The following is a 14,449-nucleotide window of genomic DNA, read 5'->3' as shown; positions in this document are numbered from 1 at the left end:
AAGTAGTTTTATTTCCAAACTGACGTTTTCATTGAGACAGAAAATTTAAAGGACAGTTAGTACATGCTGGCTTCTATTTGAACACCATACCAGGCGAGAGGTTAACCAGACCTTGCAATGATTTTTACCCTGCATTATGACTTGAATCTATTCAAAAGGGATTTGTATACTGAGGCCTAAATTAGGTACATAAAATGAGAGGTTTAGACTAGAGATCCCCAGGATTATTCATAGCCTGCTTCAGTCTCTTTATTAAGAGGTGTTAATACCAGTTTCACATACACGAAATATATATCTTTTTAGGGCTACGAATAGTAGAAGAAAAAAGAAAAGAATCAACGTTGAATTAACTTGCTAGACACTGGTAGCAAGAACAAAACATTTGTATTTTATTGGGCTTGAAAAATTTGCTTGGAGAACGCTGAGAAAGCAAGAAAATAGTTTGGAAAAGAATAAGATTAATGGTAGGTCTACAGAATGTTGTCTGGGCTGAATAAAGTCTTCTAGGGAGTTGACAGTGGGAAGAAAAAAGATTAATGAAATCGTCCAGAGTTTTTATGAGACTTATACAGATCTAGGCCTTTAGTCTCTGAGCATTGAATGGTCTATCTGTTGGAACAATTAAAGTTTAATGCAGAAGATGAAAAGGATGCAGAACTTTAGATTTTGTTACTAATGGGAGGAAAAACTTGGCAAAGGTAAGGACTGGGGGGATGATAACACTTCAACACAAAAGTTATCTTCAAGGTTATCAACCCTTTATATAATTAAACCATCTGCTTCTGCCAAATGACATTGATAAAGAAAATAAGGATTTCTCCAGCCTGCAGAAGTGAGGGATGTGTTTTTAATGGTAGACAATTCAAGATCAACTCAAGTATTTGGACTACTGGTTTGTATCTTGTTTGAGACACATGCTTTCAGTAAATTTATGTCAAAATCTAGCAAGTCCTAAACAAATGTGATTTCTGATGAGAATGAAAGGTAGATAGCTTAACTTTTGGAGAGTTCTGATACATTTCATAATCACCAGAATTGCTTTTTAAAGGATGAATTTCAAGTTTTGAAATTGTAGATTTTTTTTTTAACCATCTAATTCAGAACACCAAATGGATGTCCTTGAGATCATGACCTAATTAGAGGTAACCAAAGTGTCTCTATCTCCCACATGTTTGATACAAAAAAAATGTTTACTAGTTCCTGATCCTTTTCAAAAATCAGGCAAAGGAGTGTTGGGCCCAAATGTTGGTTCTCAATGGTATCCTGACCAGCAGCAGCAGCAGCTGGGAAGATATTAGAAATGCAAATTCTCAGGCCCTACCCCAGACCTACTGAATTAGAAATTGAAGGTGAGCTCAGTAATCTGCATTTTTAACACATCCTCCAGGGATTCTGATGCGCATTAAAGACTAAGAACCATTAGGCTAGATTAAGATCCCCAGTCTAGGCCTTGTTTGTGCAAGCAGGAGAGCTGTGTAGTTCTAACTTGGTACACTTTTGGAGAACCAAACTCATCAGTAAGTAGCTTGAGTTTTTTTGAAAAGGAATTTTTTTTTTTTGAAGTATAGTTGATTTACAATGTTGTGTTAGTTTTAGGTGTACAGCACAGTGATTCAGTTATAGATAGATAGATAGATAGATAGATAGATAGATAGATAGATAGATAGACAGACAGACAGATATCTTTTTCAGATTCTTTTCCCCTATAGCTTATTACAAAATATCCCCTATGTATAGTCCCCTATGCTATACAGTAGGTCCCTGTTGTTTATCTATTTTATATATAGTGGTGTGTATCTGTTAATCCCAAACTCCTGATTTATCCCTCCCCCTACCTTTTCCCCTTTGGTAACCATAAGTTTGTTTTCCATGTCTGTGGGTCTGTTTGTTTTGTAAATAAGTTCATTTTGATCTTGTTTTTTTTTTTGATTTCACATGTGAGCGATATCATATGATATTTGTCTTTATCTGGCTTACTTCACTTAGTATGATAATCTCTAGGTCCGTCTATGTTGCTGCAAATAGCATTATTTCACTCTTTTTAATGGCTGAGTAATATTCCATTGTATATATGTACCACACCTTCTTTACCCATTCATCTCTCGATGGACATTTAGGTTGCTTCCATGTCTTGGGTATTGTGAATAGTGCTGCAATAAACATTGGGGTGCATGTATCTTTTCGAATTATAGTTTTCTCTGGATATATGCCCAGGAGTGGGATTGCAAGATCATATGGTAACTCTATTTTTAGTTTTTTAAGGAACCTCCATACTGTTCTCCATAGTGGCTGTACCATTTTCCATTCCCATCAACAGTATAGGAGGGCTCTTTTTTCTCCACACCCTCTCCAGCGTTTATTATTTGTGGAAAAGGAATTTTTGAAAGTGTTTAGTCAAGAGAACTGGTTAACACACCTGGACCAGATGTAAATATCTAAAGCAATATCCCTTTAAGAAAGAGTGAAAGGAGGGCGAGATGGCCTCTCTTGATACAGCAATGGAATTCTCTCTCACATCCCAGTCTGTGCTAACAACATGGTTGCAGTTTAAACAGCAGGAAGAGCTCTGGCTTCATGTGGAAGAAGGAGAAGGTATAGCATGGAGGTTAAGAAGGCAGGCCATGGGGCAGACCTCCCTGGATTCAAATTCTAGCTCCACCACTTTCTAACTAGGTAACCTGAGGCAAATTACTTACCTTCTCTGGGTCTGCTTAATCATCTGTAAAATGTGGGTCAGCATGGTTCTTAACAGATGTGATTGCAGTAAGGAAAGTATTGAGTGTAGTACATAGTACATAATAAACATCGCTCAATAAATGGTGGCCATCACTATTTTTATCTTTGTCAAGAGAATAGGATATACAGTGTGCTGGTCAACTGGATGAAGCAGAAGGTGTCACAACTATACCATTTTTTTACCAATTTCAATGGTAAAGATTTTTTTAAAAAAAAGTTAAACATAGAATTGCCAAAGATTTAGCAATTGTACTTTTGGAAATGTACCCAAAAGAATTAAAAGCAAGGACTCTGACAGATGTTTGTACACCATGTTCATCACAGCATTATTCACAATAGCCAGAAGGTGAAACCAACCTAAATATCCATCAAAAGACAAATGAATAAACAAAATGTGCTGTGTTTGTATGTATGTGTGTGTATGTGTATATACATGTACATACAGGAACATTATTGAGTCTTAAAAAGGAATGAAATCCTAACACATGCCATAGATGAACCTTGGAAACATTATGCTAATTGAAATAAGCCAGACACAGAAGGATAAATATTATATGGTTCTACTTATAAGAGGTATCTAGAATAGTCACAGTCATAGAGACAGAAGGTAAAATAGTGGTTACCAGGGGCTGAGAGGAGGAGGGAGTAGGAAGTTACTGTTCAGTGGGTGTGGTTTCAGCTGGAGATGATGATAAAGTTCTGGAGATGGATAGTGGAGATGGCTGCAAAACAGTGTGAATGTACTGAATGCCACTAAGCTGTATACTTAAAGATGCTTAAAATACTAAATTTTATGTTATGTATATTTTATCACATTAAAAAAATTTTTCAAGCTGTTGAGATTCATCAGAACTGGTCTAGTTTAATTGAAAGACTATTTGGATGCTAGACGTTGAATTCAGTCTTTTTTTTTTGTTTTAAATCACTGAGATTACCCTTGTTTTCAAGCAATGTAGACCACTATAATTAACAACACTGTATTGTGTATTTGAAAGTTGCTAAGAGAGTAAAAAAAATTGTCACCATGTGAGGTGATGGATGTTAACTCACTATGATAAATATTTTGCAATATATACATATATCAAATCATTATGTTGTACTCCTAATACTCATACAATGTTATATGTCAGTTATATCTCAGTAAAACTGAGAAAAATTATCACAAAAGAAATGTAGGCCAGTATGGCTTAAAAGCTTTAGAACTCTGAAGTCAGAAAGGATATGGTCTACCATATCTTGAATTGGTAATTAACAGCAAAAACAAAAAATTCCGATTTGGAAAAAAAAAGTTCAAATTTAGCTTGGTGTACTGGTGGCCAAATGAGGTCCCATCTTCCAGCATTAGTGGAAAAGCATGACTTTTTTTAAAAGCATGCCTTTTTAGCATTGATAAGTAAAACACTATATTTACAAAATTTACAAGAACCCTTTGTCTTTTATGATTCCTGTAAATCTCAGTAACCTGTATCATTGGTCACATTTACTAATATGGTATCGTGCAAAGAGCAAAAAGCTAAGAGCTGCTGTTTGACCTTGGTTCTTCCTTCTCTTAAACTACCAGCCCACCTCCACACAGACCTTTGTGCCTCACTCAGTGCCCAGCACGTGCCATCCCTGGCCCTCGGCTAATATTTGCTCAACTAGCCAACGATTAAATGAGTTGATAGCATCATAATTTGAGATTGAACTCAAATTGTCCAGGGAAACATTCTCAGTATGAAATATGTTTGTTCCCAACGTAACCTGGCTTTAGAACTGTCATGGTATCTTTTCACCCTTTGTGTATTTTTGATCAGGGATTATCTCTAAATTGAGATCTGGTCACAGGAGAGACTTTAGCTCCAAAATGGCACCTGAAAAAGAAATGTCTTCAGAAGTTAACGCATGGCTGAAAGGCTGCCGAGCTGAGAAAAAATAATCAGAATGAAAATTAGAGTGTTCACACTCTGAGATGCCATTTTCCCAAAGTGCAGACATTTACAGTTTCACGTGTTCACTGTCTTCTTCCTTGTGGGTCTTTAGATGAGTTACCTAATCTTATATTTCAGCCAAGTAAAGTCTAACCACACTCCTGCATGCCAGCGTGAACCTTTGAAAACCAAAGACAAACTTCACACCCTAAAAAGCCTCTCTCTCTCCCTTCCACCACAGGTCTATGCCGTACCCCCACCCAACCACCAGCAAGCGTCAGTGTGTGGATTTCCTCAACCCATTGCGCTAGGATGCCTCTTTTATTGCATGTTGTGGCAGGAGAGAAGGATTAAATTACCAGGGCTGTCAGGAAGGACAAGCTCTCTGCCATACATTATCATATCACTTGCTTCTTGGGTGAAAGAAAATGCAGTAAATCCCTCAAATACAAAGCAATAAAGACCGCTGGCTTTTACTGTCACGACTGCCACTGCCATTAACAGGCAGTGACAGCGATGTGGCACTCTTAGATGTTGCTTGTATCTTTTCTGACAGTGTGTACGTAAACCTGCCAGTGACATGACATTAGATCACATGACTATTCAGATTTGATTCTGGTTTCCAGCGCGGCTTTCTTTTCCCTTGCGTACAAGTGAGGTGGTATGACTTGAGTCTCTAAAAACAGGTATTTATACAAATACAGAATGGTACTAATGTAGCATATTCCTGAGTGACTTCTTGTGGATTTTTTTTTTTTTGGTTTAGTGATCTACGTGGATAAAGAAAACAACCAAGCCAAGAGAGACATCTTAAAAGCTATACTACTTAAACAAGAGATGCCTAATAGAAGGTACATTTAAGCATTCTAAATTATCTGGCGGTTTATACAAAGTAGATCTCTGTAGCGTGGTGTGGTGGGGAAAGAAAAGCACAAGATGAGGAAGCAGAACACCTTACTTCCCTGATTCACTCAGTGTCCTTGAATGAGTATGTGACCTCTCTGGGTCTCTTTCCTCCTAGAAATATCACAGCCCTGCCTACCATACAGAGTAACTGTAAAGATCCTATATCGTGCTTTGCAAACCAAAAGACTGTACAGTGTAGTATATAAAGTATCCCATTGTCAGTCAGGTATAAGTGTAAAGCACCTAACAGTGATTGCCCCGAGGGGGCGCTCTGGACTCAATGGCTGGAATATAAATTCTTGTTCTATCACTTACTAGCTGTCTGACCTCAGACAACCACCCTGTGCCTCACTTTCTGCATCTGTAAAATGGAGATAATACAGGGTGGTTGTAAAGATTAAATGAGATGATATGTGTAAGATGGATAGAATAGCGCCTGACACAGAGTAAGAGCACAGTAAGTATTCATTGCCGTCATTATAAGCAGTAGTAATATTATTATTTGTAATAGCTCATCAGCCTTTCATACTAATTTTTACCTCACTAGCACTTTTTAATAGTTCATCATTTCATGTTATTTTTAATGCTTTTGGGGGGCAAACTTGAACAGGACACTTTGCATTTTTGGTCAGTAGAGAAATTATACCCTTTCGAGAAGGAAAAAAACCTGATCTTAATAAATTCTTGCTGGACTTCCCTGGTGGCGCAGTGGTTAAGAATCCGCCTGCCAGTGCAAGGGACACGGGTTCGAGCCCTGGTCCGAGAAGATCCCACCTGCCACAGAGCAAGTAAGCCCATGAGCCACAATACTGAGTCTGCGCTCTAGAGCCCGTGAGCCACAGCTACTGAAGCCCATGTGCCTAGAGCCCATGCTCCGCAACAAGAGAAGCCACCGTAGTGAGAAGCCCGCTCACCGCAACGAAGAGTAGCCACTACTCGCCGCAACTAGAGAAAGCCCATACACAGCAACGAAGACCCAACGCAGCCATAAATAAATAAATAAATAAATAATTTTAAATAAATAAATAAGTTCATACTTTTGATTGAGCTCCCATCCATGCAGTCTGAGGAGTTATCTAAGTGCTACCCATCAACCCCTGAGGTGGGGCTTCGCCAACGCCCCTCTGCTGGCTTGTTCCCGTTGGCCTGGGTGGACCCGTTATCTCCCCATTGTCCTCTTCTCCTTGCCTTTATGGCCCATCAGTGACAAAGCCTCTCACTGCCTCAAACCAGCACTTACCCGTCCCCCACCTGAGAAAGAGACTGAGGTTCATCTGTTTCCTAGACATCAGGAAGTGAAGATTAACGACATTATATTTTTCAAAAGAGCTTCCAAACTAGCATCTGATCTTCCGTTTCATGAAATGAAACTGAAATTCTTAGCTCTTAGGATCTGACAGTGGCTTTTTCTTTAACTCCTTGAAATACGTGTATTATTTCCTTGGATTTTTTTTTAATATTTATTTATTTGGCAGCGTCGTGTCTTAGTTGCGGCATGCAGGATCTTCATTGTGGCACACAGTCTCAGTAGTTGCGGTGTGCGGGCTCTCTAGTTGTGGCATGCGGGCTCAGTAGTTGCAGCACTCAGTCTCAGTAGTTACAGCACGTGGGCTTTCTAGTTGTGGTGTGTGGGCTCTAGAGCACGTGGGCTTAGTTGCCCCACAGCATGTGGAATCTTCGTTCCCCGACCAGGGATCAAAGCTGTGTCCCCTGCATTGGAAGGAGGATTCTTAACCACTGGACCACCAGGGAAGTCCCTCCTTGGATCTTAATTCTGAAGAAAGAGTAGGAAAACCCTATTAATTGCCCTGAGGTTCTGTTTTTCCCAGGACGGTAGATAATCACTCAGGTTTAACCTACTTTGTATACTTCAGCTTCTTTCAAGGCCACCTCAAATACCACTGGCCCCCTGGGGTATCCCAGGTCACTAGTGATTAAATGGCACTGGCCATGTCATCTACTTCTCTGTGGTCAAGAAGCTGGGTCATCACTGCCCAGAACTGAACTTTAAAAATAAAAAAAAGTCCACCATAGCTGTAATGACTCCCACTCTCCCATCATTGTTTCCCTAAAAATTTTTAAATGTCCACAGAGGCACAAACGTTCATGTCATTTTAGATACTGCAAGAGGCACTGCAGGTGCAGAGTGACTGGCTCGGGGCTGATGACAGCTGAGGGCTTGGAGCGCCGGCCACGTGCTCATCGGACTGCCAGGGGAGGGATGGGGCCATCATGGGAGAATAGCCCTGTCCCATTTCTCTCCTTTGACAGTATCATTTTCTTAAGGGGAAAAAAAAGGAGTTTACATTTACATTTTTCCACAACCAAAAGACAAATGTTATTCCAGTGAATGTTCTCACCTTTTTTAAGTACTCTGAGGTACCTCCTAGTTTATAAGAATTCATTTTCTCAGACAGTAGCCCCCTTGAACATTGGTGATAACTTATAGAGCCACAGTTAGATAAGTTTGGCCAATCTTCTCTGACACACATAAGATGATGTGCATTGTATAATGAATCACATACAGTACCTTTGCATTCTGTCCCATGCTATATTTGCAAATATACAAGCGTCACTTTAAAAGGGAGGCAACACATTGAAATGGGAGTCTGGAAATTACTTATTTGAAGTCGTGGTTTTGACACCGACTTAAGGTTCCTTTTTGGTTTCATTTCTTCCCTTTCACAGTGTTCTACTGTACAGATCCAACTTAACTATCAGCACTCCAGTATGTAAAACTCACAGGTGAGCCCTTAGGCTCTTCTATCCTGTTTCATATAAAAATGAACTATTTCAGAATGAGGAAAGAATGAAAACTGCTAAATGATCTAAGGAGTTTCAGTGCCTTCTGGTTTCCTAAATGACAGCAGGTTACGTTTGAGGTCTAAATCTTGAGGCCCAGCCCAAGGCCTGCCTTCTCCAGTCAACCTTCCCCAAATGAGGCAGCCTTCAACTAGGACTTCCATTTTGCAGTTCATGTAGTAATTCAACAAATATTTATGATCCCTACCTAAGTATCAGGAACTAAAATACTGAAAAAGAGGATATCTTTTTTTTTTTTTTTTTTTTAAAGAAGATGTTGGGGGTAGGAGTTTATTAATTAATTAATTTATTTTTGCTGTGTTGGGTCTTCGTTTCTGTGCAAGGGCTTTCTCTAGTTGTGGCAAGCGGGGGCCACTCTTCATCACGGTGTGCGGGCCTCTCACTATCGTGGCCTCTCTTGTTGCGGACCACAGGCTCCAGACGCGCAGGCTCAGTAGTTGTGGCTCATGGGCCTAGTTGCTCTGTGGCATGTGGGATCCTCCCAGACCAGGGCTTGAACTTGTGTCCCCTGCATTAGCAGGCAGATTCTCAACCACTGCGCCACCAGGGAAGCCCAAGAGGATATCTTTGCACTCATGGAGTATACATTCCACTGAGGAAGACAGACAACAAGTAAACAAATCAACCAATTACATATTACAATAGGTACTAAGAGAAAGCTAAACAAGCTGTTAAAATGGAAAATAACATAAAGGGAATTCCTGGCGGTCCAGTGGTTAGGACTCCGCGGTACCACTGCCAGGGCTGCGTTTGATCCCTGGTCAGGGAGCTAAGATCCCACAAGCCTTGTAGCGCGGCCAAAAACAAAAAGTAGGAATAAAAAAAGTAATAATAACATGAAGGCAAACCCGAGGAGATGACATTTAAGCTGGTTAGTGAAGCCTCTCCAGCACATAAAGCAAGGTTCCATCTCTTTGTTTTGGCAGGGTTCAAGGTAAGATAAGATGTGTCTGTGTGTGTCCGTGTATGTGTATGTACAGTTTAGCTGAAGCCAAGCTGTAGTTTTTAAATTATTTTAGTGTACCTTCCTCCCTTTAGAGCCTAACTTTAGTTTCTTAATTTTGTATTTGACATCTCATTTTGCTCTCTATAGAATCTAAACCAGAAATATTGCATTTTTTGTTTTTAGCCCTTTCTCTGGCACTTAGAAGGGTTTTTTTTTCTTTTTTTCTCAGAATTCTCATATATTCAGTGGAGGTAATGGTATGCATTTGTAAAGTATATAGATAATTATCCTTAGATATGAGACATTATATAAGGATAACACTTAATATTACTACAATCTTGTAGCCTCCATCCTTTCTGTAAGTCTTGTGGGTGTAAAATGTGTGTCAAATATCACTTCTAATTCCTTCTTTTCTAAGTATATTCATTTTAGGACAATATCTTTCATCATCATTCTTCTTGTTTAATGAGTGATACAGTCATTGTATAATTTGGTTGTCTCGGTTTTCAATTGAGACAAGCCTTTCCCATGTATTCTTTTTCTCTTCCCTTAGAAATGTAGAAGCTTAAGGAGCTCTATCTAGATTAAAAATAGTAATAATAAAAGAGCAAACATTTACTCAGTGCTTAATGTGTTCCAGGCACCATTTACATGTATCATCTCATCCAATCCTCACAAGAGCCCAGTGAACCATTACTATTCTACAGATAGGGAAACTGAGATCAGAGAGGTTAAGTAATGTGTACAAAGTCACACAGCTAATTCATAGGAAAGCAGAAATTTGAACCCAGAACGGATGCCCTTAAACCACTTAATCTTAATTTATCTATTTTATGCATCATATAAAATATCCATCTTTCTATTTCCTGATCAGAATTTATTGCTATGGAAAAACAGGGACTTAGTAAAGAAATGAAATGTTGAATACTTCTAGCAAATTATTTTAAAATATTGTCATGTTTACCTGTAAACATTTGGAAAGGATTTTAATCGTGCATATTTTTCAAGGCATGACATCCCAGAGACTTAGGTTTTTACCTAACAGTGTTATCTAAGAAACAAGTTTCTTGTTTTGTTTCTGATTTCGGATGGATAGATTTTGAAAATGGTTAAAATGGTCGTTTACAAGCATTCGTGGTTTAAGCTATGCTGCCAAGACATATCAAAAGAGTACTTAACTGTAAATTCCTGTCATTTGGTCAGTCCAAGTGTGTTTGGCCTCAACACAAGCCACTAATTCAAATCAGTTCCATCAGAACCCTCCAATTATATGTCTAAAAGTAAAATAAAACTTGGATGCTATGATTGTAAGTTGAAAGATTGCTGAACTAATACAAACATTTCGTATAGCTATTGGGTAGAGCTACAACATTTAGCTAACATAATTAAGAATATATAGAACACAGTTGGTTAAATTGCTTAGTAGAAACTCCAAAGTTGTGCATTTCTATAGAAAATGTTGCATTTCTGTTGAAAAAGCTGCCCTAACCTCCCTGGTCTTTATTCACTTGATCCTTTTAGCCTTAAAAGTAGACATGTCAAAATATGATCAGATAATATATAATAGAGTGAACATCTGGTTCTTCTCTTCGCCTAGTAATTTTCTCAGATTCTAGTGATAAATGATAATCAGTGCTTAGAAAAGTGAATTAGTGTTCATGTGAAGTCTGGGTGTGCTATAATAATTCTAATCGTTCATATAATAACTTATATAATTTTCTTTTTATTGGAATAATTGGAAACTGAGATTTCACAGTTTGTGATAAAAACCCATTCAGGAGTTTTGTTTCATTTGTGATTTTTTTTTCTCACTTTGTAGCGATGTTCTGTGTTCTTTCCCTTCTCAGCGTTCGCTTCACTGTGGTCAGTGACCCTCCAGAGGATGAGCAGGATCTGGAGTGTGAGGACATCGGCATTGCTAACGTTGACCTCGCCGACATGTTTCGGGAAGGGAGAGACATCATCGAGCAAAGTATTGATGGTATGAGTGGAAGTATTGCTCAATCTGTACAACCAGCAATTGCTGAAATCCAAATTCTTTATTAAAACCTTCTTTTTGCTGGCTGCAAGGACGTTGAGTCACACACTAGTTGAATCCTTTGCGACTCAAGCTGATGTTTTGTTGAGGCTGGAATTTCTCCCTACATCCCCCCCTTACCCTCCTTCTCTGCCTTCCTCTGAATCAACAGAAATTTAAAAATAATTAATTGTGTTTCTCAAGGAATTATTCATTTTGTTAGTATTGTGGGGCGGGGGTTGTGGGGGACAAAAATGTGGCCATTGGATTTTTTTTAATGTTGTTTCTAGAAGCCTCATGCTGTCAACCCTTATTTCAGCTAAGGCATGTTATTCTGAGTGAACATTACAGTGTGTTCTGCAAGGCTTCTCTTTACTTCAGTGTTACAGTCCGGTGATATAGTCACTGCAAATAACTGAGTAGTTTTGCTCACTTGCTTCTCATCAGGATTCAGGGAGGAGTTAGGGATTCCTGACAAAAAGTGCTCTTCTAGATTTTCACCTCACCAGGTGTGAGTCCCAACAATGCCTAATTTCTACCCCTTATCCTTATATAACATATTTAGAACATGCTGAAGGTACTGTACTTTATGAAATCAAGACTTTTAAAAATAATAATCAGGGATGGCCTGGGCTGTACAATAAATGAAGAAACGAGGCTGAGTCCTAATCTCATTTCTTAAGTCAGCAGAGCCATCCATCACTGGAAAAATGTACACGGTTTGTTTACTCATTTATTCATGCATTAAATGAGCACTTAACTGAGCACCTCTTAAGTGCCAGGCACTCTGCTTACACCGTAGTTCAGCTGTGGTTCACATGTCAAGCTGCTTGTCCTGGATGTGTGTCAAGTGCTCAAAAGTCAGGATCAAGCCAAATAATTAACCAAATTAGACCAAGTAACCAAATTAGAAACCTATTCTGGGAAATTTTATAAACTATACATATCACACACATATCACAACTTTGGCAGGCACAGAAGAAAAAGATGAGAGGATTAAAATACGAACCTAAATCCTATTAAAAACACCCAGAACCAAGAGAGTCTGACAGAAATGTTCAAAATTATCTGTGCTTTAGATTCTTTATCTTTTCTACAGTCAGTGCTGTTTCAAAAGCCATCTTCTCGTTCTGCAAGACCACAAATGATCATATTGGTCTGATAGAGACAGCTATTGTGGCCTTGTTCTGGGAAAGAGTCAGAAAATTAAACGCTGGTAAGGTTAGGTTTTTAATGCGTTGCTCTGTGCCAGACATAGAAGTGAGGCGTTCCAAAGAAGAGGTGAAGGCTCAGCAGTGCGCTGGGGACCATTTGTTCCCCTGCAATCTCCCTGCCTGCTCATTTCTCCACCTAAGTCTTTGTATACTAAGTTTTATTTGAAGGTTTCCTTACAAATTTTCTTGGAATTAAACACACACACATATTAAAAGTTCAAGGAAAACCACGAGGAAAATACATAGGAAACTATATAGACTCATAAGTGCTGTCAAGACTTACAAAGTCCAAAATTCTGGCCTGGAGTCACTAGTAGGTTATCGCTGTTCACAGAGGGTTGGGGTCTGAATCAGCATCCCATTTGGCCCCCACCACTGAGCTCAGAGAATTATCAAACAGTCTGCCTTTGATACACCACTAAAGCTGTGCCTCCTTCCCAGAAAAGCCCACAGACGCTCAAAATTTTGCATCTACTTTCTTGCAACATCAGTTCATAGACCCTCAAAGCCAATCCGTAGACCTTAAGATTCTGGGTCTGCCATTTTAACTTTTTCTAATTTCACATATAATCTATTTTAAATGGAATGTTTTCCTTAGAAAGATAAATAACCATTCCAGGGGACTTCCCTGGCGGTCCAGTGGTTAAGACTTCACCTTCTAATGCAGAGGGTGCAGGTTCAATCCCTGGTCGGGGAGCTAAGATCCCACATGCCTTGTGGCCAAAAAACCAAAACAAAACAGAAGCAATATTGTAACAAATTCAATAAAGACTTTAAAAATGGTCCACAGCAAAAAAAAATCTTTAAAAATATATAAATAACCATTTCAAATAATGATCATGTAATTTCTTTACAGTAAGTTGCCATTCTGATATTTGTTAACACGGTATGTTAGAACAAATTCTTCGTTGTCATATCTTGATCCCTTTTAGACTTTTATTTCCTACTAAGAAATTCTGATTCTGTGGGAATCATTATCCTATAGCCTTTCCACTGGGTAAACTTCAGGATTAGATCATTAGTTTTAACTCTACAAGCAATATGTATACATACATACAGTACATCTGAAATGTGTATACACACTCATACACACATGACAAGCTTTGATTTTTAGATTTCTGAGATACCAGTGAACTTTGGACTTCTGTAGAGCTGTTTTCATCTTTTCAACTACTGTTTCAGCTAGGCTCTCTGAAGAAAAATCTGTTGAATGATATTAACACTTTTCTGCTATCTTCTCCCTAGTTTTGGATGCTCGAGCAGATGGTGGAGGTATTGGCAAGCTCAGGGTAACTGTCGAAGCACTCCATGCCCTACGGTCTGTCTACGAGCAATACAGAGATGACTTGGAGGCTTGAAAGAAACTACCCCAGAGGCATCTCCTACTCCTGAGTAAATGCTCACATGAAAGCACTTAGATGAGATTTTCGTAATTACTCTGGTGTATGTAATCTATAATTCATGAGAAGCTGGGAGGGAGGAGGCCTGGGTTTGAAGTGTTCAAGTTTTGTATACTTTTTCCATTTGTTTATTTTTCTATTCCCTCCTTCCCATGACTGCCACCCCCTCAGGACTTAAGTTCTCCACAGTGGGCAACACCTTCTCAATAATTTATACCTACATGATAACATGAGAAAGTCTATTTGCATTTTCAACATTTTCTTATGAAGAACTGAAATGCAATTCCCATTTTTATTTTTAATAAGCAAAAAGCATAAATCTTAGAAAACCTATGAAAAAGAAATACTTTTACGTTATCCCTAATTGTCCCACTAAATGGAATGTGTATGATTAGCCTCATTAAGAGTTTTGCACTGTGAAGATTTTATTAGAAGCAATATATGAAAATTACTTGGATTAATGTGTTAATCTTCCTCTTTAAAATGCTAATATCCAT

General features: G+C 38.7%; 1 protein-coding gene across 1 annotated transcript in view; it reads left to right on the top strand.

Moving 5' to 3' along the window:
* Positions 1-13,923, top strand: part of RPGRIP1L (RPGRIP1 like) — a 96,715-nt gene extending 82,792 nt beyond the window's left edge. Inside the window, exons 24-26 of the mRNA XM_082676520.1 lie at positions 5,413-5,497; positions 11,169-11,302; positions 13,798-13,923. Of these exons, the coding sequence (XP_082532646.1) occupies positions 5,413-5,497; positions 11,169-11,302; positions 13,798-13,910 (332 nt within the window). The 3' untranslated portion in view covers positions 13,911-13,923. The remainder of the gene's footprint in view (positions 1-5,412; positions 5,498-11,168; positions 11,303-13,797) is intronic.
* The last annotated feature ends 526 nt before the right edge of the window (positions 13,924-14,449 follow it).

This window comes from Grampus griseus (assembly GCF_964374135.1).
Source record: "Grampus griseus genome assembly, chromosome: 19".
Lineage (NCBI taxonomy): Eukaryota > Metazoa > Chordata > Mammalia > Artiodactyla > Delphinidae > Grampus > Grampus griseus.
This window is presented reverse-complemented; position numbering and strand designations above follow the sequence as displayed.